This window comes from Mirounga leonina, unplaced genomic scaffold (assembly GCF_011800145.1).
Source record: "Mirounga leonina isolate KUSES-001 unplaced genomic scaffold, KU_Mleo_1.0 Mir_114, whole genome shotgun sequence".
Lineage (NCBI taxonomy): Eukaryota > Metazoa > Chordata > Mammalia > Carnivora > Phocidae > Mirounga > Mirounga leonina.
In genome coordinates, this window is record NW_023270265.1 from 23,862,908 (window position 1) to 23,886,675 (window position 23,768).

The 23,768-nt window shown below is 45.4% G+C and overlaps 2 protein-coding genes across 3 annotated transcripts; one reads left to right on the forward strand and one right to left on the reverse strand.

The window, feature by feature from the left end:
• The first annotated feature begins 5,360 nt into the window (after nucleotides 1-5,360).
• PGAM1 (phosphoglycerate mutase 1) lies at nucleotides 5,361-12,783 on the forward strand. Its single transcript, XM_035026316.1, has 4 exons — nucleotides 5,361-5,661; nucleotides 9,720-9,994; nucleotides 10,735-10,915; nucleotides 11,655-12,783. The coding sequence occupies exons 1-4, from the start codon at nucleotides 5,523-5,525 to the stop codon at nucleotides 11,822-11,824; spliced, it is 765 nt and encodes a 254-aa protein (XP_034882207.1). The 5' UTR covers nucleotides 5,361-5,522; the 3' UTR covers nucleotides 11,825-12,783.
• A 2,160-nt stretch (nucleotides 12,784-14,943) lies between these two features.
• On the reverse strand, nucleotides 14,944-23,701 carry EXOSC1 (exosome component 1). Of its 2 annotated transcripts, XM_035026330.1 has the most exons (8): nucleotides 23,596-23,701; nucleotides 23,375-23,490; nucleotides 20,953-21,027; nucleotides 19,841-19,929; nucleotides 18,021-18,054; nucleotides 17,456-17,506; nucleotides 17,044-17,128; nucleotides 14,944-16,710 (listed from the first exon to the last, which is right to left on the reverse strand). In XM_035026330.1, the coding sequence occupies exons 1-8, from the start codon at nucleotides 23,660-23,662 to the stop codon at nucleotides 16,604-16,606; spliced, it is 624 nt and encodes a 207-aa protein (XP_034882221.1). In that variant the 5' UTR covers nucleotides 23,663-23,701; the 3' UTR covers nucleotides 14,944-16,603. The 2 variants fall into 2 exon arrangements, with proteins under 2 accessions (XP_034882221.1, XP_034882230.1); XM_035026339.1 differs by lacking the exons at nucleotides 23,375-23,490; nucleotides 23,596-23,701 and adding an exon at nucleotides 23,000-23,359.
• Nucleotides 23,702-23,768: the final 67 nt, after the last annotated feature.

The window sequence follows — 23,768 nt, forward strand, 5'->3', positions numbered from 1 at the left end:
CATTTTGTCACCTCCAGGAGACAGGCATTTCCTCCACTGCACTCAGATATATGACAGCCACCAGCTCCCCTGCTCTACCCCCAGCAAAATCCTTAGCAGGCATATTGGAAACCTGGCCGATCACTTGCCATTGGCTGACTGCCACATTTGCCCCCTGCAGGGCAAAAAAGCGAGGGCAGTGACCTGGTTAGGAGCTGTGAAGTAGGCCCCTTTGATAACTTTCCTCACTCAATCAGTAAGTAGTCACTAAGTGCAGACATAAAAATATTTCTGACTTGGGGCGCCTGGGTGGCTCAGTCGTTGGGCATCTGCCTTCAGCTCGGGTCATGATCCCAGGGTCCTGGGATCGAGCCCCGCATCGGGCTCCCTGCTCCGCGGGAAGCCTGCTTCTCCCTCTCCCACTCCCCCTGCTTGTGTTCCCTCTCTTGCTGTCTCTCTCTGTCAAATAAATAAGTAAAATCTTAAAAAAAAATTTTTTTTCTGACAAATTTATTGAATGTACGTGCATGACCATGAGAATATATCCCCCAGATCTCATAGAGCTGGTTGACCCAGGGCCCCAGCCGTGTCACTCTGAAACCCCTCATAGCATTCAGACAGAGGCCACGCTGCCCACGGGCTGTCCAGCCCTAACTTAGTATCCCTGTGTCAAGATGCAAAGGCAAGGCCTGCTCTGAAGAGTGATCTTGGCTCCAGGATTCCTCAACCGCCTTCCTGAATTTCCTCAGAAACATACCACAGTCCAGATGCTTCCACCTACCCAATCTTCTTTTCCTTCTTCCTTTATGTGGGTCACACCTACTCTGTCACCTCCCCATTTCCTGTCTCAGGCATTTCCCCTAATACATTTTATGCAAATCCTGTCTGGGCAACTGCTTCTCAGAGATCCTGTACTAACTCATACCACTCATCTCTCAGTCCTTCACTAAACTTAATGTGAACTATTCCCAAATAACAAAGTGTCTGCCTGTTTTGTACTTAGAATTTCATCCAAAGAAATAGAGTAGGAAAACAGTTCTACGTGAAGGAAAGTAGAAGGGTCAAAAAGGGTTTGCTTATGGCCCCGCTTTGAGCAGTTTAATCATCGTAGTTATGACACGCAGGGCCTAGAGGCAGAGGGCACCCCCCCAGTGGTTGGTGGTTTCTTTTTAGAGACCAGAAGAGTTCCAGAATCCAGAAAGAAGGGCTTGTACTGTCGCTGGGCCAGACACTCAAGTCGGAGGCTGGGTTTTGAGGACCGAAGGAAGGGTGTCGTCACGGGAGTTGTAGGAAGCCGCAAGTCCACAGTAGCGCCGGCCTCTCTCTTTTCCAGCCACACTCCTTCCTGCTGTTTATCCTCAGATGGCGACTGCGGAGGGCTGGAGCAGGACTTTCAGGCCTCCTTGAAGCATTCTTCCTTTCTTCCAAGCCCAGAGTCCTGAGGCATGAGCTACGATCCCCTGGGCTCACTGTCCGAGACAGAAATCCTGTCTTCCTCAGACAGCAGCTGAGCTGACACATCCGAACAGCAGGCCATGAAGTCACAAGATGGTCCACAAGAAGGACCTGGGGTGTCCTGCCGGGGATTCCTGTGGGCCAAATGGCAACCGCCCCTGTGGAGAACTTGGTTTGCCTCACTTCGATTCTAAATCGGGTCCTTCGCTGAATGTTCGGTGCTTGATAACAGAGTGATGCTTCTGTGGACAAAATAAGTGGGGAGGGAAAGCTGAGAGAGGCCTTTATTGTTTTAATGAACAGTGGAGGGTAATAGGACTGTGCCTACTGATGATCCTTATCTGAGTTTTTGTAACAGCTTAATCAATAAGCTGGTTGGTTGAAAGCTGTTCCTGAGATTTTCCCTAGGCCTGGGGAATTAAAGCACTGGGCTGGAAGAGAAGCTCTCTGCCCTAAGAGTTTGGGGTTTTGAGACTGGCTGGCGGCCTCAGGTGAAGGTGAGGGTTTGTTATTAATGACTGCCCCTGGCCCAGGAGATGACATCTGAGAAGAGTCTGGAGCACAGATCCCCACCCCCACACTCCAGGCCAGAACAGGGTCTTAATTGGCCACATTTGCCCCCTGCAGGGCAAAAAAGCGAGGGCAGTGACCTGGTTAGGAGCTGTGAAGTAGGTCCCTCAGGTTGCTCCTAGAGCTGGACCCCAGCTGCAATCAGCCCCTCACTCCTACTTTGTTCTCGGGATGTATGAATTCTCTCCTGTATCCACACAGTTCTTCAGAAGGGCCCAGGAATCAACCCTGACAAATGTCTCTGTGTTGTCTGTTCAGTAGAGATAACAATTAAGGTTAAAAAAAAAAAAAGTAGTTGAGGACAAACCCTACTGATTTATCCTTACCTTTGACTGACATTTGGGAAATCTCTGTGGTTTGATAGGCTCTAAGCTTCTTCCCAGATTTGTGATTAAAGCTGAGTGAATCCCCATCTCTGCCCAGGAATTCTGGCTTCCAGCTGCAAAGCAAGCCTTCAAGGTCTTCCCACAGTGCTTCCCATCCCCCTCACTCTCCCACTCTCCGGATCTCTCCAGGCTCCTACCTCGCTTCCTGACACAGCAAGCCCCAACTTAGGGCCCTTCCCCGGGGATCACCTCTGATTTCTCACTGATAAACCTGCTCCCCTGCTCATCTCCTGCTCTTTTTGAATGGTTCACTTCACTTTCCTCTTCTGTTACATGTGAACTGGGGGTAGCAGGAGGTAGCGGGTTGCAGTGGAGGATTTTCAAGGTCTCTCCCAGCCCTGACACTCAGGGACACTCAGAGAGTCTACCAAGGGCAAAGGCATCACGCTAAGTGCATGTGTGTGTGTGTGTGGGGGGGTGTATAAAATAGTTAAGGTTGGTGCCCGTCCTCAAGGAGTTTCTAGTTGAGTTGATCTGATGCCTACCTAAAAAACTTCTGATGAGTTAAGGAAGATATCCTGTAAATGAGGTGCATAAAGTTATTAGAGTTCCCCAGAATTCCAAAGAAATGAGAGATGTCTTCTGGAGGCAGAGGGGGTCAGTAAAGGAATAAAACAGGATTCCCAGGCTCTTTCCCAAGGCTGGTGGTACAGATGCCTTTGGCCTCCTTCCCCAAAGTATCCTAGTTATCTGCCAGTCCCAATCCCAGTGGGTAAACCATCTCCTACCAGGCATCCTGCTAGAAGGGAAATCTGTCCATGGACCCCCAGGCTCATACCCTTTGAATTGGTGCACTTCATTGAATCTTTTTGCCTTCTTGATCACACTGCTAATAACATTTATTATTAATGTTAGTAATGTAGTTATTGTTATTATTATGACTATTTGCTAGGCACAGTGCTAAGCGCTTCCCATGCATCATCTCACTTATTCCTCACAACAGCATTTTAGGTAACTATGAATATGATTTTTTTTTAAAGATTTTATTTATTTATTTGACAGAGAGAGACACAGTGAGAGAGGGAACACAAGCAGGGGGAGTGGGAGAGGGAGAAACAGGCTTCCCGCTGAGCAGGGAGCCCGATGCAGGGCTCGATCCCAGCACCCTGGGATCATGACCTGAGCCGAAGGCAGACGCTTAACGACTGAGCCACCCAGGCGCCCCTATGAATATGATTATTAACCCAGTTTATAGATGGGGAAAATGAGGATGTGAAGTTGAGTGACCCATCTTGGGTCCCATGGGTAATCAGAAACAGAGACATATTTGAACTCAGTTTTCTTCCTATTTATACTTCCTACTTATTGCATAAATGGGAGACCTCATCTAGACTAGAGCACAGAAATCTTGAAGCAGAGAGCAGGGGGAGGAGAAAGGGACATGGCAGGAGCCATGACTGGGAGTATGGATTAGGGCCAAGGCAGGGGGACAAAAAGTCCAGTCTGAGAAGCCAAGGTTAAGGCTGGAAAAGCTCTCCCTGAGAGGGCCTGGGTATCAGGGTTGGGATGACCAAGCACTAGGAGCAAGCAGGAGAACCTGCAAAGACGGATTCTTTCCAGGATCCCCACATGGGCCATGCTGGGAGCTTGAACAGAAGGCCTTCCAAGGGAGTTCTCGCTTTGTAGCTCTGGGATTCTGTGAGCACCGGGTGTAGTTTTAGTGCTGGACCTCACTCTGGTCATCTCTCTCTGGTCACTGAATTCCATCTTCTCCCAGGTGCATTGTGGTTAGAGGGCACCCTAGGCCCTGGGACTGCCTGGGTTTGAGTCTTGGTTTCTCCTCCAGTTCCGAGCTGTGAATCTGGACAGGGATTTGGAAGTCAGCCTCAGCTTGAATCCTGAGTCCTGTAACCTTAGGCAGTTTACTTCATCCCTCATTTTCCTCATCAGTAAATAAGGAAATATAATACCCGTCTCATAGGATCATTATGAGGATATATGAGGATTAAGTGAGTTAATGTTTGTAAAGCACTTATAACACTGTCTGGTACATAGTGTTTTTTTTTTTTGAGAACATCTTAAAAACTTTTCTAGAATCTGTAAATACAGCACACAGCACAATTTCATTGTTAGCTGTTTACACGTGGGTCTTATTTGCACTCCACTTGCTGTGAAGGGCAGAAAATACATTCAGCCCATCTTTGGCCCTAGCCCACTGACTCCCGGTTTGGTACTCAATAAAGTGGCTAGTTTGAAATAAACCGGGAGTCAGTGGCAAGGGCAGCAGAGAGCTGTCCAGATAAGCAGATATTAAACTGCTGATTGGGAGTAGGGGAGGAACAGGCAGGGACTCTCCTCTTTCTGGAATGTTTGAAGGGGTCCAGAGACTGCGTCACTGTTGGAGGACCAGGAGGCACCGACTAGAGGCTGAGAGACACCCGAAGAGGTGGGATAAACAGCCCCGTGTTTCTGTAAAGAGCAGGACTTTGGAGCCCGCAGTCAGAGCCAGCTCTCTTACGTGTAAAATAGGAAATGAGTATCCACTAAAAAGAGAGAGCACTGGTAATGGCTATTGACTGAGCACCTTCCAGGTAGATAGGCACCAGCTAAGCATTTATTATGACCATTCACAAATGAGGCTGGGCAAGGTTAAGCGACCTGCCCAAAGTTACAAAGCAATAAAATGGAAGGGTGACGATTCGAGCACAGGTGTGTGAATCAAACTCTGCGTACGGATGGAAAAGTGACCTGGAGCAGCTAAGGGCGGTTCAAATGATAACGGTCACTTTATTAGGACAAATGGCTTAGGAATAACAGCAACACTAGGAGAGCGGGCGGCTCTCGAACGCCACAGCGGGCACGCCTGCCCCGGCGAGACCCGAAAGTCCCGCCGCCTTTCGGCGCTTACGTGCGCTCCGTGACCGCCGCGGCAGACGAGAGGCCGGCGGCCGAGACCGCATGCGCTCTGGCGCCCTCGCGCGCGCCCCTCCCCCCCGGCGGCCGCAGCGCTGGCACGGGGCGCATGCGCGCGCCCGCCGGGAGGAGGGCGGACTCGAGCGAGTGGAAAGATTTGGGCGACCAAGTGCGCGGGAGCCCGGCGGCAGGGTGCGAGCGCGCAGGCGCGGCTGGGGCCAGGCAGCGACTCCGGAATCTCGGCTAGTCTCAGTCTGTGTCGCACCCGGAGCCGCCGCCATGGCTGCATACAAGCTGGTTCTGATCCGGCACGGCGAGAGCACTTGGAACCTGGAGAACCGCTTCAGCGGCTGGTACGACGCCGACCTGAGCCCGGCCGGGCACGAGGAGGCGAAGCGCGGCGGGCAGGCGCTGAGAGGTGCGGAGCGGGCCGGGCCCGGCTGCGGGTGGGGGTTGCGGAGGCCCGGGCGGGCGCCGCTCGGTGAGGGCCATCTGGCTCGCCCCCTTGCCCTCCCAGAGAGGGCTGACTTTGGCTTCAGCTCTCCAGCAATTTATTTTGCAAATGACAAAATGGGCCCAGATTGGGGGGGAGGTCGCCTTGCTCAAGGTCATCCAATGGAGTGAGGGGCCGCCCCAGGAAGAGGACCGGGGGCGGTCGTCCCGTAACCCACTGCGTTCTCCACGGCACCACCTTGCGAAATTCTCCCATTTTCTAGTCTGAGCATTTGTAACTCGGGGACGGGTTATTACATTGGATGCCCGGTGTCTTCCAGCAGCCGTAACCAAGCCTTTTCAAGAGGTCGCTGCGGATCCTAGTGAAGCGTCAGGCCACACGCTTGTAGCTGGCTGTGGGGGAGTATCGCGGCGCTGGGGGGGGCCCAACGGGCGTCAGAAACCCACGTGCTTATGTAGGTCTTTGCCGTTAAGCAGCATCCCACAAATCCTGTGTCCAAAACGCATCTTCAAATGTAATTGAATGAATGAATGAATGGATTTTAATTGATCCTGTGCACGATTCCATGTAGACAGATTTTTTTTTAAATATTTTATTTATTTATTTGACAGAGACAGACACAGCGAGAGAGGGAACACAAGCAGGGGGAGTGGGAGAGAGAGAAGCAGGCTTCCCGCGGAGCAGGGAGCCTGATGTGGCGCTCGATCCCAGGACCCTGGGATCATGACCTGAGCCGAAGGCAGACGCTTAACGACTGAGCCACCCAGGCGCCCCAAGTAGACAGATTTTTATTCCCCTCTTTTCTATCCCTCCCTGGCCCTCTCTTATAGTTGGGAAAAGTGAGGATTGCATAGATGACTTGTTCAGGTCGTATCTTTTTATTCCTAGTCCATCCCGCTTGTTCCAGTTCTGGGTTGAGTAACAGACGCTGGGCAAAGGTGGAAGTGGCAGTGAGATAAACTCGCCTACCCAGGCTTGCCCCGCCGGGGGGTGGGGGGTAGCTTTCTGTGGTTTTGGAATGCTTTTTATGAGGAGGCATTCTCAGCTGTCAGCAACTCCGAGAATCTGGTCTGAGAAGGTGAATGCGCCCATCTCGACTGATCTCGGAAGCTAAGCAGGGTCGGGCCTGGTTAGTACTTGGATGGGAGAAGGTGCTTCCATTGATGATTAGGGCAGATCCTGCCCTGCTTCCTTCTAACCTCTGGACCTAGAAGCAACCCTTTAAAAGGGTCATTGATGCCTGATGTGGAAGAGGTATTTGGCCTCAGGTTACTCTAGCTTCTTGCCTTCACTCTAGATCCTTTGAAATGAAGCAAAGGTTTGGAAAGTGTGGGAAATGTAATCCTGCTGGCTGTGTGTGTGAATGCTGGTGTGACGTTAGGAGAGGCTGGGAAAGGGAAAGTGCTGGTAAAGGAGGCCATTTTCTCTCCTGTCTGGCAGGAAGAACTGTATGGGTCTGTGGTGGTTTGCTGAGGACTAGCCCAGGACAAAGATAATTGCAGCTGTATTCTAAATTCTAAAGACTGATCAAATGGTCAAACTTGTAATTTCTCTTTAACAGACCCTACTTCAGTTTTTTTTAAGTTTATTTTTAGTAATCTCTACACCAATGTGGGGCTCAAACTCATGACCCCGGGATTAAGAGTCACATGCTCTTGTGACTAAGCCAACCAGGCACCCCCCATTTCAGTTTTTAAGTAAATGTTGGTAGCATTAGTTAGAAAAATCTCATTTAAAATCTTAATATCTGTTATGGGCATCACAAATGATTATATTAAAAAAGACTAAAAGCAGAAATCTGAATGGTGAAGACCATCATGAGTAGTGTAAGAAACCTAAAATAAATATATTAAATTCTCCAGAGCTTTAAATCATAGTAGGGTTTTTAAACTCTTGAAACGTTTCAGGAGGAAGCTAGTGAGAACTCAGTTTCCCCATGCAGTCTTACCTCGGGGCACGGGGAAATGAGGTCCGCACCACACCATTTACTCCACCTGTGGGAGTGTCCTAGGCTATGCTTTTATTTAATGGGCAAGTTAAAGAAAGAGGCCTTAGAGTTCTGTTAAGTGCCCTGAGGCGAACTGCTTTTCTCCTTAGGGACTTACTTGAATATCCAATGGGATTGCGAGTGGAAAGATTTGGAGTGAAACAGCGGGTAGCTGTGCAGCATGGGAGATGAGGCTTGCACTATGGATGGTTGCTTCCCCGTGACTCAGCCTTTTACTGGGGAGCCATTCTTCCCTAGAGTTAGGGAGGAGATGGTAATGGAGTCTACTAGGACTTGTCCTGAGGCTCAGTGATGAGATTTGTCATCTTTCCCTTGTGGGTAGTGTAGTGATGGGTTTCCTGGTGATTAATACTCCCTTTCCCCATCAGCATAGTTCTTACTGGCCTCATTCTCAGTCGAATGACTGGCAGAAGAATTCACTTCACATTGCATTAATTACTGTTGGCAACTTCCATATGAGGCAATACCCAGGAAAGTTTGTGCTGAATTTCAAAGAGGGCCTTGTAGCCTCATTGAGGAAAATACTACATAAAGAAAGGGCTCTCTCCTTATTAAATCGGGAGAGGGGATAATCTTTCATGAAATACGAATTGTAACCTGTTGGTTGGGGCAATATAACTCTTGATTACCACCCCTTAATAACTACCGTGTATGTGTATGGAGGAGAGGTTCATTTATAAATGAATCCATGCACAGCACTTGCTTTTTTTGCTCTTTCTCCAGGGAGTGGCTTCTCCTAAACTTGGTCTAGCTGTCCACCTAAGTAGGTACAGGCTGGCACTTGACTAGAGCAGAAACTGTGGATTAAGAGATTGTGATGTGATTTCCACTCCATAGTGAAAATATAATTTCGGGCAACAAACTGAAGTTTTAATCAGCATCCTCTAAGAGCTCTTGCTGTGTCCTGATTGTTGGGGTTTGGTTTGTTTGTTTATTTTAAAAAGGTTTTATTCATTCACTTGACAGAGAGAGACACAGCGAGAGAGGGAACACAAGCAGGGGGAGTGGGAGAGGGAGAAGCAGGCTTCCCGCCGAGCAGGGAGCCCAACGTGGGGCTCAATCCCAGGACCCTGGGATCACGACCCGAGCCGAAGGCAGCCGCTTAATGACTGAGCCACCCAGGTGCCCCTGATTGTTGGGGGTTTAAAATCCACTTCCCCTAGACAAGCAGTTAGGACTGAAATATATTAGTAATTATTGGTCAGAAGTGACTATTTTAACTAAAATACAAACATCCAGATCCTTAGGGGTTAGGAAAATATGGCAGGAGCTAGAGATGGTGGTTATGAGTTTGATTTTGGAGTCACACAGCCTGGGTTGTTGTTTTTTTTTTTTTAAGATTTTATTTATTTGAGAGAGAGAATGAGAGTGAGAGCACATGAGGGGGGGACGGTCAGAGGGAGAAGCAGACCCCGTGCTGAGCAGGGAGCCCCATGTGGGACTCCAGGATCATGACCTGAGCCGAAGGCAGTCGCTCAGCCAACTGAGCCACCCAGGTGCCCACACAACCTGGATTTTAATCTCTCACGTATAAGGTTCGACCTTGAATGATTTGCTTAACTCCCCTAGCATGGGTTGTAAGGATTGTTATGAAGACGAAACACGTACAAAATAGTCCAGTGCTTGACAGATGGTAAGCCCTCTATAAATATTGGTTATTCTTATTTATTAAGAGATAACAAAATTTTAAGCATCCTTTTCTTGAAAGAATTGAAGCAGAAATAAGTTCTTAAAATGGGCTTAAGCACAGCACTCTGGGGTTTAGGATAAGCCACACAGATGGCATGGATTAGCTACTTGACAATATGTTTAGGTCTTGGGTTAGATGAATTATTGGGGAACCACCGGGAGGTATGTTGTCAGCTATAACAGGAATCAACAAATTTTATCTTCCGTGAAGGCACAATATTGTCTTTCCTGCTAGAGTATACAAACTAGTTAAATTTCTATGTGAGAAAATTCTGGTTCCAGAGTGGACCTGATTAGCTTATCACTTTGAACTTGTGATTCCCAGATGCTGGCTATGAGTTTGACATCTGCTTCACCTCGGTGCAGAAGAGAGCAATTCGGACTCTCTGGACAGTGCTGGATGCCATTGACCAAATGTGGCTGCCAGTAGTGAGGACTTGGCGCCTCAATGAGCGGCACTATGGGGGTCTGACTGGCCTGAATAAAGCAGAAACTGCTGCCAAGCATGGCGAGGCCCAGGTGAAGATCTGGAGGCGTTCCTATGATGTCCCACCACCTCCCATGGAACCCGACCATCCCTTCTACAGCAAGATCAGTAAGGTATGGACTAATGCGGGTTTGGCTCACTCCACCTAGGACCGCGGGTTAGGGTCCTGGGCCTCACTCTTTCTTAGCTTTTTATTAGTGTCTGCCTAGTCCCATTGAGTTTATAATTTATGACAAATTGTTAATTGTTTTAATTCCCCTTCTCCAAGGAATGACCTTCACTTGTTAAAAGAGTTGATAGTTAATTTTTTTTTTTAGATTTTATTTATTTGAGAGAGAGCACAAGTGGGGAGGAGAGGGAGAAGCAGGCTCCCCACAGAGCAGAGAGCCCGATGCGGGACTCGATCCCAGGACCCGATCCCAGGACCCGGGGATCATGACCTGAGCCGAAAGCAGATGCTTAACTGACTGAACCACCCAGGCGCCCTAGAGTTGATAGTTATTTGAGAATATATCCTTTTTTCTGTCTTCGCTGACATACTTTATAAAACCCATCCATAGTTGTAGGGCCTTCCTAAGCCAAGTGCAAGATTAAGTGAATTGGGAAGAGCTTTGTGCCTACCTTTTTTTTCCCCTTTTCTAAGTTTCTTTTGAATAGTTAATCTTCCCAATTAGTGGGTAATGGTGGTAGGAAGAGCAGCAAGATAATAATTACCCCCTTTGCCAAGCTCTCTGCTCCATTCTGTGCCCGGGTGAGAGACTTTCATCCATCACTTTGACTTAGGGGATGAGGAGTGGGCAGAACAGATGCAACTACTACTAATTGGTGAGTTTGGGTTTTTTTTGTTGTTTAGGATCGAAGGTATGCAGATCTCACTGAAGATCAGCTACCCTCCTGTGAAAGTCTGAAGGACACAATTGCCAGAGCTCTGCCCTTTTGGAATGAAGAAATAGTTCCCCAGATCAAGGAGGGGAAACGAGTACTGATTGCAGCCCATGGCAACAGCCTTCGGGGCATTGTCAAGCATCTGGAGAGTATGTATATTTTTCAGGGGAACCCTCAAGGAGGGATACAGCAAAATTGCCACTAATCAGGGACTTATTTCATGCAGAGAGGACCTTCAGGAAAAGGCCAGACATATGGAGCGCCTTGGAGATAATCTAGATTGACTCCTAGTCACCCTCTACCCTTGTTGCCTCCAAGCATCGTAGATAGACTCGTTGGGTGCTTATTATATATGCAGAGCTTCCGGTCCCCCTTCAGGCCTGATGCAGAAGCTGCATCTGTTACCCACGTGATTCACATACACATTATAGTTTGAGATGCTCACCTTTAGGCTAGGACTGCCACTTGAAACTACTGATAAAATCCTCCTTAATCACAACCTGGTACAACTTCACACGTGAACCTCAATTTGCATCCTAAATTGTTTCACCTGAAGGCCTTGAGGCACAGATGTGCTGATTTTTGGCAGGCTGGATGGACTACATAGGACATTTGAGATGTGTATGGTCCTGCTTTGCTGTGGGTTTCCAAACCCTACTTTGGGAGAGATATCTGTGGTACACACCTTTTCATACTTTTTTCTTGCTTTTCAGTGGCTGAGAAGTATTGGGGGCATTCTTTGGGTGACTGATCTGTAATACAGATCATTACTGTTATTACAAATATCGGAAAGGGTGTCTTGTTTTAATTCCTACTGAAGTCCTTTGTCACCTGCAGGGGTAATGTGGATTTGTGTCTTGGTTGGCTAATCATGGTGTGTATTTTCAGGTCTTTCCGAAGAGGCTATCATGGAGCTGAACCTGCCAACAGGTATTCCCATGGTCTATGAATTGGACAAGAACTTGAAGCCCATCAAGCCCATGCAGTTCCTGGGGGATGAAGAGACCGTGCGTAAAGCCATGGAAGCTGTGGCTGCCCAGGGCAAGGCCAAAAAGTGAAGGCAAGCAGGCAGACTACTTTCCCAAGGATCCCTCCCTGCCCATCCCACTCCTCTGCACTTCTTCCCTGCACATGTCACACTGACCACATCTGTAGGCATCTTAAGTTTTAGCTGCAGATGGGGACCAGTGGCTCCTAATTTCATTTAGCCATTTTGTTTCTTGCACCCATTCCCTTCATATATTCTAGTCAGAATGGCACTTCTGGGGCATGGGTTCTCAGTCTAAGCTGAGAGAAGACTCTTACCCAAGAGTAGGGAATTAGTAACACTGGGGTTTTTGCTACTGCTTTATTACTAAGGACCTGCTTGATTTGGGGATAGGGAGGAACCATGCTGGGTGTGACCAATGAGAAGCAAGAGAGCCTATGTGTGTTCCCAGGAGCAAGTCCTTTACTATTCTGTAGTCAGGTGGGGGGCGGGGGGGCTCTAGTCATTCCAGTGGAAGATGAATGTAACCTGCATGGTGATTAAAAATAATCATTTCCCCTCTGACCCCAGAAGAGCTGGCTCCAGAAGATTGGGATCACTCTGAATGCTTTACATGTTACATTTACTTTCTCAAAGAAAAAAAAAAAGTATATATATATATGTGTGTGTATATATATATATAAAATACAAAACAAAAAAACCCTTCTGGGGTTTCTAGTGGCGGTTGAAATATTCCCACATGTGATCATCCAAAAATAAGCCATTCCTCACACCAATGTGGGATAAATTCCTTGACTTCTGAGGCCTAGGATTTTATCCTGCTGTGTGTTTTAGAACCCCTCCCCTGCCTTAATATTTTATGGCAGTGAGATGCCTCTCAATCATGTCCAAGTGTGTCTTTCACTGTATCTGTTTCTGATCATGTTCCAGTTGCTTGGCCCTGCCATGGGCCCGGTACTCATTTTGAGCGTAAATCTCTGTACTAAATCTTTTTTCCAGATCAGTATAATAAAGGAGTGATGTGCAATATCTCTGTGTGATGTAGTGATACCTCTTATGTGAGGTCAGCTTAAACATTTAACTTGAAATGTCCCTCATTACCCAAGTCCTTGTATGACAAAGTAAGAGCTTTAGGACAGCCAGTCACTTTACACAGCCTGGTCCAAATATGGTGTATCTTACTAGGTTTTCCATCTTAGGTTGGGGAGCTGATGTGTGGGGTGGGTGGGCAGGTCGTCTTGGCTGAGCTCTCCATTCCTATTGCCTCTACAGCTCTTGCTCAGTGATGCTGGTTACTGAATACCACTTGAGTGGAAAGTCAAATTCTAAAATCCCATTATGCGTTTTGAGTAAGGTAAAGACTTGTTTACCTTAAAAAGCTACTCTTTTTCTATTAGAAATCTGTAAACTTAATTCACACTTTTCATCCTCAGAAAGTACACAGAACCTTAAATGATGCAGGAGAAAAGGAGTATGATTATATGTGTAATTAGGAAGGGACATGGCTCACATTTACCTTCTCTCTAAGGCCTCTGAAAAGATCATGGGATCATGAGAAAGCCTACAAGGCAAGAGAAAGCTCTTACTGCCTTTCTTTTTTTTTTTTTTTTTAGATTCTACCCATTTATTTGACAGAGAGAGATAGCGAGAGCAGGAACACAAGCAGGGGGAGAGGGAGAAGCAGGCTTCCTGCCGAGCAGGGAGTCCGATGCGGGGCTTGATCCCCAGGACCCTGGGATCATGACCTGAGCCGAAGGCAGACGCTTAACGACTGAGCCACTCAGGCACCCCATGCCTTTCTTCTAGTAGGAGGAAGTAACGCCCTCCATCTGGGAAGCTCTCATGAAGCTCCTCTGTGCCGACCATTGGGTGAGGCACGTTATATACAGTCTCTAATCTTCACCACTTCTGAAAAGGGCTGCTATCCCCAGTTTACAGAAGAAACAGGCTGAAAGAGATGCAGAAACTGGCCAAATATATGCTACCAAGTACTGGAACCCAGAGGAAAAATATTCAACTAAAAGTCCTTATGCTAAATTTAAATACTTCTAATTATCTTGCTTCTCTAGTTTTTCACTTGATCTATCCAGAAACCCCAAGACGAGCTTTAGTAATTTTAAGTCCCCAACAGTCTGGTGGAATGTTAAATTTACTTAGCCTATACTGAATTGTAGACCAAAAAAAGTTGGTAATTTTCTTTGACCAAGGCTCTTCACCCAACTCAGATTGGATCAGCTTACTCTTATGTCTTGACATCACCTAAGTTTTTGGCCGTCTTCACTAATTGACTAAAACTCTTAGGGGCAGGAAAGTTAATAGAAAGCCTGCATTATTTACCAACACCACTAGGAGGCTAACAACAACTATCCTTCTAAGACCATGCTTAGCTCGGTTAGCTAGCTAAACATAATCACCTGTGGGGGGGGGGACCCTTTGTAGGCAGTTACGAAGTTCACCTTACCCAGGCTGAGAATCACTATTCCAAGGCACAGAAACAATATTCTCCTTGTCTCTAGATCCAGTTGTAGATGAGCAGATATCATCACTAAACATCACTGTTTGGGCAGAGCCACTGAGTCAGCTATGAGAACACTCAAAAAAACTTTTAGTGTGCTTTGCTATGTTTAGTCACAATACCAGGTACCGAAGATTCAAAGACAGAATCTTACCCTAAAAGCTCAGGCTAGTAGGGGAGACAGGCACATAAACTCAACTTGTAATACAATATTGGACAGTTAATGGAAAAATCCAACCTGCTCTGCAGCAGATCAGAGAGGGCTATTATCCAGCTGTTTCAAATGTTCTTTATGACACTTTATTAGAATGTTTATTTGTTTATGTATCACCTGTCTTTCCCCATTAGAATGTAAGCTCTACAAGGAAAGGGTTCTATCATGTTCACTGCTTTAACTCCTAGTTCCTTGAACAGTGGTCGGGACAGTAGTTGCTCAATATATATTTATTGAATGAATGATGTCCCAACAAGCAATTAATGAACCACTGTCAATTTGGAGAGCCTCTAATTTCATGCCCAAGGTTCTGGTCAATACTTAGAAAAAGGAGGGCACCATGGTACAGAAGAATTTGGGCTTTACAGTACGACAGACGTAGGTTTGAATAACGCTCTAATGGTCTGCCACTTGATGTCTATGTGACGTAGGGCAAGTTAACTAATTTTTCTAAGCCTTAGTTTACTTCTCTGTAAAATGTAGAAATGATTAGTACATTCCAGGGCTACTGGGAAGGTCAGAGAGAAAATAAGTGGCTAATGCTGTAGAATCAAATTGGTAGCATCTTCCTGCAAGGCAACATGGGAAAATCTAACCAAAATTTAAAAAGTACACATTCTTTGACCCAGCATTCCACTTCTAGGAATCTGTTTTGCCATAAAACCTAGGCATGCACAAGGATATACAGTATAGAGATTTTCTCAGTAGCATTGCCTGTAAAAGAAAAATCTGTAACGTTTAAAATGTCTATCAGTAAGGGGACTGCTTAAACTACATCAAAGTGTCTAACATAAGGCTTGGAATTTGACAGATACTTGATAGAAGGCAACCAGGTCTATAATAACAACATACAATACCGGCATGTACTGGAACTTTGGCATTTCTTCCTCACAATAACCCTATGAGATCATACTATTCCAGAGGAGGAAACAGACTTTAAAAGAAACAAAAATAACTTGCACTATCATCAATGTTCAACATCCTGATTATTTTAGTATACTGTAATTTGTACAATGTCACCATTGGGGGAAAATGGGCAAAGTGTACAAGGAATCTCTATTTTTTAAAACTGCATGTGGAGCTACAATGATCTCAATTCTATTTTCTATTAAAAAAAACAAAACAAAACAACCTAACCTATTCAAGGCTAGCAGCTAGAGGATATAAACCCAGGCGGAATGACTCGAGTTTACCTGTAACCACTGTCACTACACATAAAAGATACAGGCTCCTTGAAGAACATCTCAACAACTGACCTCTCCGCTAATTCTTTCCTTCCATTCCCTCGGCAGCTTCTCCATGCTTAACACCTCATCCCTTCCTCATCCCCAAACTTGCATGTTCATTCCTGCTTCTGCACTTTGCTCAGGCTTCTCTGTCTGCCTTGAATATCTTCATTCCACTTAGCTAAGTTCAATTCCTTTTACTTCACATCACAGATCTTCCCTGGTCACCTTACGTGACAGTGCTCTGTCCCTCTTTTCAGATTTAGCAAACATTTCCTGGGGTACCACTAAATCAGTAATACTATGTTCATCTAATTAGTTTCAGAACTACTCACATGTACCCTGAATCCCCATATGTTCTGTAATTTTCACTAAACTGTAATCTCTCTAAATGAGATGTATATAAAGTGCTTGATCCAGTGCCTGGCACATAGTAAGTACTCAATAAGTGGAAGTGCTTAAAATAGAACATAAAAAATACAAAAAAGGTTGGAGATTAGGCTTTTCCAGAGGAAGTAAGCACTTGACACACGTCAGTTAATGAGTGTCAGCAACCAGGCAAACCCCTGCTCTAAATGTCATGATGCTTTTTGGATTCCCTTCCCTACTCAAGACAACAGAAACCATAAAATCCTTTTAGTAAAAATGTTTTGTCACAGCCAAAAATATGTATTTGCAAGACTGTCAGAAGGAACAGGCTACTTACAATGTTATACAGTTTGTTTGCTGGCTCCTCCAAAAGAGAAATTGATCACTTAAGAGAATGAAATCCACTGAAAGGTTCATAAGAAAAATATTCCACCTGCAGCAGAAGTTGCTAGCAGGTTTTTCTAAAGGTGGTTGTTGTACTCTCAGAAATGGCTTACCCCTCTCCATGGGGTAAAATGTGGCTTCTTAAGTCTGCAAGAATTCAGGTTGTACTCGGGCCACTTTCCGGAATTCTTTAGTGTGGGTCTTAGGGCACTGCATCTCACACCAGCTAATGGGAACCATCTGGACACCTGGAAGGGAAGAGCTGATGTTGGAACTGGGACCCCAAATGTTTACCTAAGACTCTTCCCTTTCAAGGCTGGTTTTGAACTGAAGTATCACCAGACAATCTAGTGAACCTCACCTCATACAGAAAAAGCCTTGTTTATTCCAGTGATTTACACAGTGAGTCTCCCATTACAATTATATAAGGAGAATCATTCTAATCTCAGTAGTAAGTACTGACACTCATATTGCTGCCTAGAAAATTAAAAAAACAAGGGTAAGGAGAAAAAAACAGTGGATTAATCCCAAACCACAGCTCCCAGGGAAAAATAAGCACATGGACGCATGGACCTACTCACCTGATTCACTGTGGGCGACCACCACCCCGAGTTCGTTCTCAGCAGTGGTCAGGAGGTAGTTGGACTGTGCATCACCCAGGGAGATCTAGTCACACAACACTGGTAAAGGAAAATGATGGGTGATAAATCTTCCCTCCCATAGCCACTTGAGTTGTTTTCTACTTATATTTCTTTTTTTTTTTTAAGATTTTATTTATTTGACAGAGTGAGAAAGCACAAGCAGGGGGAGCAGTAGAAGGAGAGGGAGAAGCAGGCTCCCCGCCAAGCAGGAAGCCCGATGTGGGGCTCGATCCCAGGACCCTGGGATCATGACCTGAGTTGAAGGCAGATGCTTAACCATCTGGGCCACCCAGGCGCCCCTCTATTTCTTATTTTGACAGAGGACCACAAGACTGCTGGGAATAAAGGATACCACTTTGGCCAAGACAATGTCACCTGGGCGGAAACTTTTATAAATCTCAACCTGTAAAAAAAAGAACAGGATTGTTAAGTGAAAGCTCTAAATCAGATCTACATGAAACTATTACCCCTCTGGTAGAACCAATCTACTTTTTAACCCACAGGGTGGAAGTCATCATTAGTCAAGCCAATCAAAAACTTTTATTGCTTTTACAGCATGATCATATAAGCGAAAGATTTTTAATTCAGTAACCTGATCAGGAATCTGACTTGGACAAAAGTTACTACAGTTGGCTCTGAAAGGATCCAGAGTAAATCTGAGGGATCAGCAAAAAATAAACATCTGGTTTCAAAGGCAAGGAGTAAACTAATCCCCTTCTGGTCAACAGAGCAAACAAAAATCCTAGGGAGAAGAAAAGGACAGTGAGAATTCCACACTTTCCAGTAGGAAACACCTTAAAATTCCTTGGATCTTTGGATCTACATTCCCACAGATGTTTGAAATTCACTGGAATAATTTAAAAGGACTGAGATTCCTAAAGTCGTAAGGAAAAAAAGAAAAAGGACCAACCAACAACCTTGTCTTTTTCAGTAGCTCGGACATCTTCCTTGCTATAAAAAAGAATTAATGGAAAGATTAATTATCGGTGGGAAAGAATTATTCTGCAGAATCATAGTAGACAAAGATCTACAAGAGTAGAGAGAACAAGTCATAATTGGGACCCAAATGCCATGCACAGAAGTGGGGTAGAGAAGCATTCCAAGTCCTCATCCGGAGGACAAAACCACATTCCCATTCTTGGGTCACACAGAGCAGCAGTATCAATACCTCTGACTAGTGAAAAGCAGATCAGATTTGGCAGGAAAAAATAAGGAACTTTGCTGCCTTAGGAGAGCTTGAACAGAAGCACTATAGAACCACATGGAACCCTGAGGGTGGAAAGTGCCTCAGAAGTTAAATTATCTTGCTCACAAGAATTGTTTGTCCCGGGGCGCCTGGGTGGCTCAGTTGGTTAAGCGACTGCCTTCAGCTCAGGTCATGATCCTGGAGTCCCGGGATCGAGTCCCGCATCGGGCTCCCTGCTCGGCGGGGAGTCTGCTTCTCCCTCTGACCCTCCTCCCTCTCATGTGCTCTCTCTTATTCTCTCTCTCTGAAATAAATAAATAAAATCTTTAAAAAAAAAAAAAAAAGAATTGTTTGTCCCTTCTCAAAGAACCTACAGAAAAAAAAAAATCTACATTTCACCCACTAACCATTTTAAAAAATATTTTATTTTTTTAAGATTTACTTATTTAGGGCCCCTGGGTGGCTCAGTCGTTAAGCGTCTGCCTTCGGCTCAGGTCATGATCCCAGGGTCCTGGGATTGAGTCCTGCATCGGGCTCCCTGCTCCTCAGGAAGCCTGCTTCTCCCTCTCCCACTCCCCCTGCTTGTGTTCCTGCTCTTGCTGTCTGTCAAATAAATAAATAAAATCTTAAAAAAAAAAAGATTTATTTATTTACCTATCTTACAGAGACAGAGGGAAAGAAGAGACCACACACACGCATGTGAGTGGGGGAGTACACACTCTATTTTACAGAGGGAGAGAATCTCAAGCAGACTCTCCGCTGAGCACAGAGCCCAACACAGGCTCAATCTCATGATCCATGAGATCATGGCCCGAGTTGAAATGGCAAATCGGTTGCTCAACCGAGCCTCCTAGGTGCCCCTAAGATTTTATTTTTAAGTAATCTCTATACCCAACGTGGGGCTTGAACTCACAACCCCAAGATCAGACTGGTGCATGCTTTGCTGACTGAGCCGGGCAGGTGCCCCTCACCCACTAACCTTTTTAATGTCTTAAAATCCTTGGGTTTAAACTATATTAAAGAAAGGAAGATGCTTCCTAAAATGTCTTCTACTTTGTTTCATATGAATCATCCTGCATCACTAGCTGGATCATCCTGCATCACTAGTCTCCAGCTTAGCTCAATTCTTTTCATTTTATTTTATTTTAAAAGATTTTATTTATTTGAGAGAGAGAATGAAACAGAGCATGAGAGGGGGGAGGGTCAGAAGGAGAAGCAGACTGCCTGCTAAGCAGGGAGCCCGATGCGGGACTCGATCCCGGGACTCCAGGATCATGACCTGAGCCGAAGGCAGTCGCTTAACCAACTGAGCCACCCAGGCGCCCCTTTTTCATTTTATTTTAAAGCCCAATCTTGTCAATATTTTCCTTTTGTCCTAGCTCATACATTTTAACATTTCCTTTGGACACTACCTGGACAGAATCAAAACACAAAGACAGCCAGAGAGGCAGGTATAGGAACTGTAATTGTTCCTAAGAATTCCAATCCCCTGTTCTATCCTAATCTCATTCCAGGTGCTGAGGCAAAGGCAAAGACACGAACACTTCTTACCGGATAGTTCCTCGAAAAGAGTTCTTAAGTGGTGTGGACCCTACATATAGGATGTGCACTTTGGCAAAGCGTGAATTGATGCTAGAGACCTGGGGAGCAGAGAAAAGATCAGCATTAGAGTAGTAGCAGTTGTCAGCTCAAGGAGGAAGCAAGAAGTAGGAATTACCAGGATTTTAGTCCAAGCAACCCTACTAATTATAGAATTTAAGACAAGTTAACTCCGATTTAACTCTGCATAAATAATATATATAAAGTGGAATGAGAGCCACTCTGGCCACCTAATAAAGTTACTGTGGGCATCCAATGAAATAACATGGACTAGATCTTGAAAAATACAGAAGCCTAACATAAATAGACACAGGGCATCACAGCAAATCTGGACCTTTAACAGATCTTGCTAAGAGGCCTGTAGAGTGGACAGAATTTAAATGTACATCTCAGCTACTGCGTAATATTTGGATCATTGCCTCTTCAGTTATTTTGAGAATAACACATAGATTTTTTGCTGGAACAACTTATAAAGAGAGCAACTAAGAGCTACAAGTTAATTTAACCTGGCAGAGGTGGGGATGGGCAGGGAGTAAGGATGTATTACATTTATTGATCAGTACAGCCTTAATTTGTACTTCCCCTGAAACACCCTAAAAGATGAAATTTAACAGGAATGCTATAATATAAGGTCTTTTGCTTCTCTGCAGAATAAAATCTCAGCTTCCAGGTGTTAAAAAATAGACCTCCTTATTACCCTTTGACACCCCTGTTTCCCCAACTGCATACTCAGAGACTCAGCTCAGTGAAATAACTATGTGTGCCTGAACCTGGCTGCCCTGATCACTATCCCAGAACTTTCTAGGCCAGCACAGTCCAGTAACACTGTGATGACAGAAATGTTCTGTGCTGGCCAACAGGGCAGCTCCTAACTGTATGTGAGCGCTTGAAATGTAGCTAGTGGGACTGAGGAAATGAACTCTGAATTTTGTTTAATTTTAATTCATTTCAATTAAATGGCCACATATGGCAAGTGGCTGCCATATTAGACAGTGCAGTTCCACAATGATCATGATTTCACCACTGAACAAGTGTCCTAAGCAGGGAGGTTAAGACCAACTTACCTTACAGGTTACAATAGCCCCCACATCTGGTAGTAATTGGGACTCTGTTTCTCTCATGACAGAAATGACAGGAAGCTATAGAGAAAACAATAAAATGTGAGATCGACTAAGCCTTGCATAAAGGTAATCTGTGGCTTATGAGTAATGTAGGAATGCTTTGGTCCACAGCTGAGATCCCAAGGATGGGTGGACTATAGACTCATATGTGCCCAGAGTAGACAGCCTTAGAAATTTTAGGCAATAGGAAGGTCAAGGGGCCATTCTTCAAGGGAAGAATGCTACTAGAAAACATAATCTAATCATTTCAGATAAGCTCTAACAAGATTTTTGGTGATTTTCTTGGCTTTCTTGATATATAACCACTGTCTATCATAGATAACTTGACTCCTCCAAAGTTATACTACTACCCTCTGTTTCTCACTTTACTGTACTGACTAGAATTTCCAAATAAATGTTATATAATAATGGCCATACTTGATTTCTTCTATTTTAAGGGAATACTTGTAGTTTTCTCTTTGAGCATGGTATTGGCTGCTGGTGTAAGACAGATATATTTTTTTAAAGATTTATTTTAGAGATACAGCGTGTGCATGCGCAAATGGGGAGAGGGGCAGAGGGAGAGAGAATCCCAAGCAGACTCCCCACTGAGCGGGGGTGGGGGAGCACTGACATGGGGCTTGATCCCAGGACCCTGAGATCATGACTCGAGCTGAAATCCAGAGTCGGATGCTCAACTGACTAAGCCACCCAGGCACCCCAAGACAGATATTTTGAGCCTCATCTTTTATTTACCTCTCCCTCACTTACTATGCTTCAGTTCCCCGGCCTTCTTTCAGTTTCACTAATTCATTAAACATCTTCCCATCTCAGAATTTGTGTTCAACCTGTTCTTTCTGTCAGGACTGTACTCTCCCCACCTACCCAATTTTTATTTATCCTTTAGATTAAGGTTAAATGTCACTTCTCCCGACTACGGTGGGTTTGTCTTTTACATGTTCTCATGGCAACCTGTAATATTCTTTCAAAATAGTCATCACATTTGTAGCCATACACTAATTTGAGCATTTACTTGTTTACAATTTATGTCTGTGTCCCTTGATAACAGAAACCATGTAAATTTGGCTCATTACCATATCTCTAGAGGTCAGCATTGCGCCTGGCACATGAAAATGCTCAATAAGTATTTCTATGAGGGGCGCCTGGGTGGCTCAGTTGGTTAAGTGTCTGCCTTTGGCTCAGGTCGTGATCCCAGGGTCCTGGGATGGAGCCCTGCATCAGGCTCCCTGCTGAGCAGGGAGTCTGCTTCTCCCTCTGACCCTCCCCCCCCTCTCAAATGGTCGCTCTCTCTGTCAAATAAATAAATAAAATCTTAAAAAATTTTTTTAAAAAAATATTTCTGTGAAATGAATAAACTTTGATATGTTAAAAGACATTCCCAAAATTACTGAATAAAAAGTCTCTCATTTTACATATGAGGAAAAACCTAAAACAAGAGAGAGCAAGTTTCTAACCTAAAGCAGAAACAAGGTCTAGTTAGCCAGTACCTAAATGTCCTAATTCTGAATCCTCTTTCTACTATGCTCCCTGTCTTTAAGCTGCTCCTTCCAATACTGTTTATCTGATCCTGGGCTAATCCTGGATCAGCCTCTGGAACTATAGAGAACAGTGTTAGGCATTCAACAAACATTTACTGAGCATAGGCCCTTGTGCTTGGCACTAAAGGTATGGTGGGAAGGTTTGCTTCACATGGAACTTAGAGTCTAGTAAGGGAAGAGTCTAGGGGAAACATGTAACTGAATGTTTAATTATATTCAAAGATGAGCGCACGGAAGCAAAGAAATTTAGTTCTTTGTGAGAGTTTAACAAAACAAACAAAAAATAAAAGCTCACAAAACTCCTTTCCTTGACTAGTGGGTCTAGCATGGCTTCTCTCATAAGTGATACTAGAGAGGCTATCTGAAAGATAGGAATTAAACAGGCTAAGGAGATGAGTGTGTTACAAATAGATGCCGTGTGTACAAAGGCTCTGTGGCAGGAGAGAGCTTACCCCACTAGCGACAGTGAAAGAAGCCTGTGTGACTAGACTGCAGAGTGAGGTGGGAATGGCGGAGCAAGATGTAACCGGAGAGGTGGGCGACATTCGGACAAGATTCAGCTCACTGCAGGGCTCAGTCCGCCTCCGCTCGTCCCCTAACTTCCTTCCCCGAGTGTCAGCAATATAATCAAGCGAGAGCAACACATCTGGTCTGTGGTGGCTAAGTGCCCAGCAGTGGAGACCTCAGCTGGAAGAAACTCGGAGACCAGCTGTTCTACTGCTGAGGCACTAAAGACGCGTCCGTAGCGCCCCTGCCTAATGACCGCGAAATCAAAAGCAGCCTAAAAGAAAGGAAAAGAAGGAGGAAATGGGAAGCTGCCCCTTTACCGCGCCGTTCTCGCTGCTCTTCGTCAGGCAGCCAGCAAGCGACGAAAAGATGTAGCCGTGTCGGGTGTAAGTGCCGCTGCCCGGGCTGCCCTCCTCCAAGTTACACAGACGTTCGCCTGAAGCAAAACGCTGCATCAGTCACGGGTCCCCATAAGGTGTTGGCCATCCAACCTTCCTGCCTCTGTCCCACCCAGAATTCGCTATGGGCCCCGCACACTTACCCGGAATGCAGTACCTCACGGGTGGCGCCATGACTGCCACTGGAGGGAAACGAAGTCGACTTCTCATTGGCCGAAGTTCAGGAGCAGTTCCACAGTAAGAAAGGCGCCAATTGGTATAACTTATCACGTGATCTTCGGGAGCTCCTCCTCCGGGAAACTTTATTTCCCAGGTT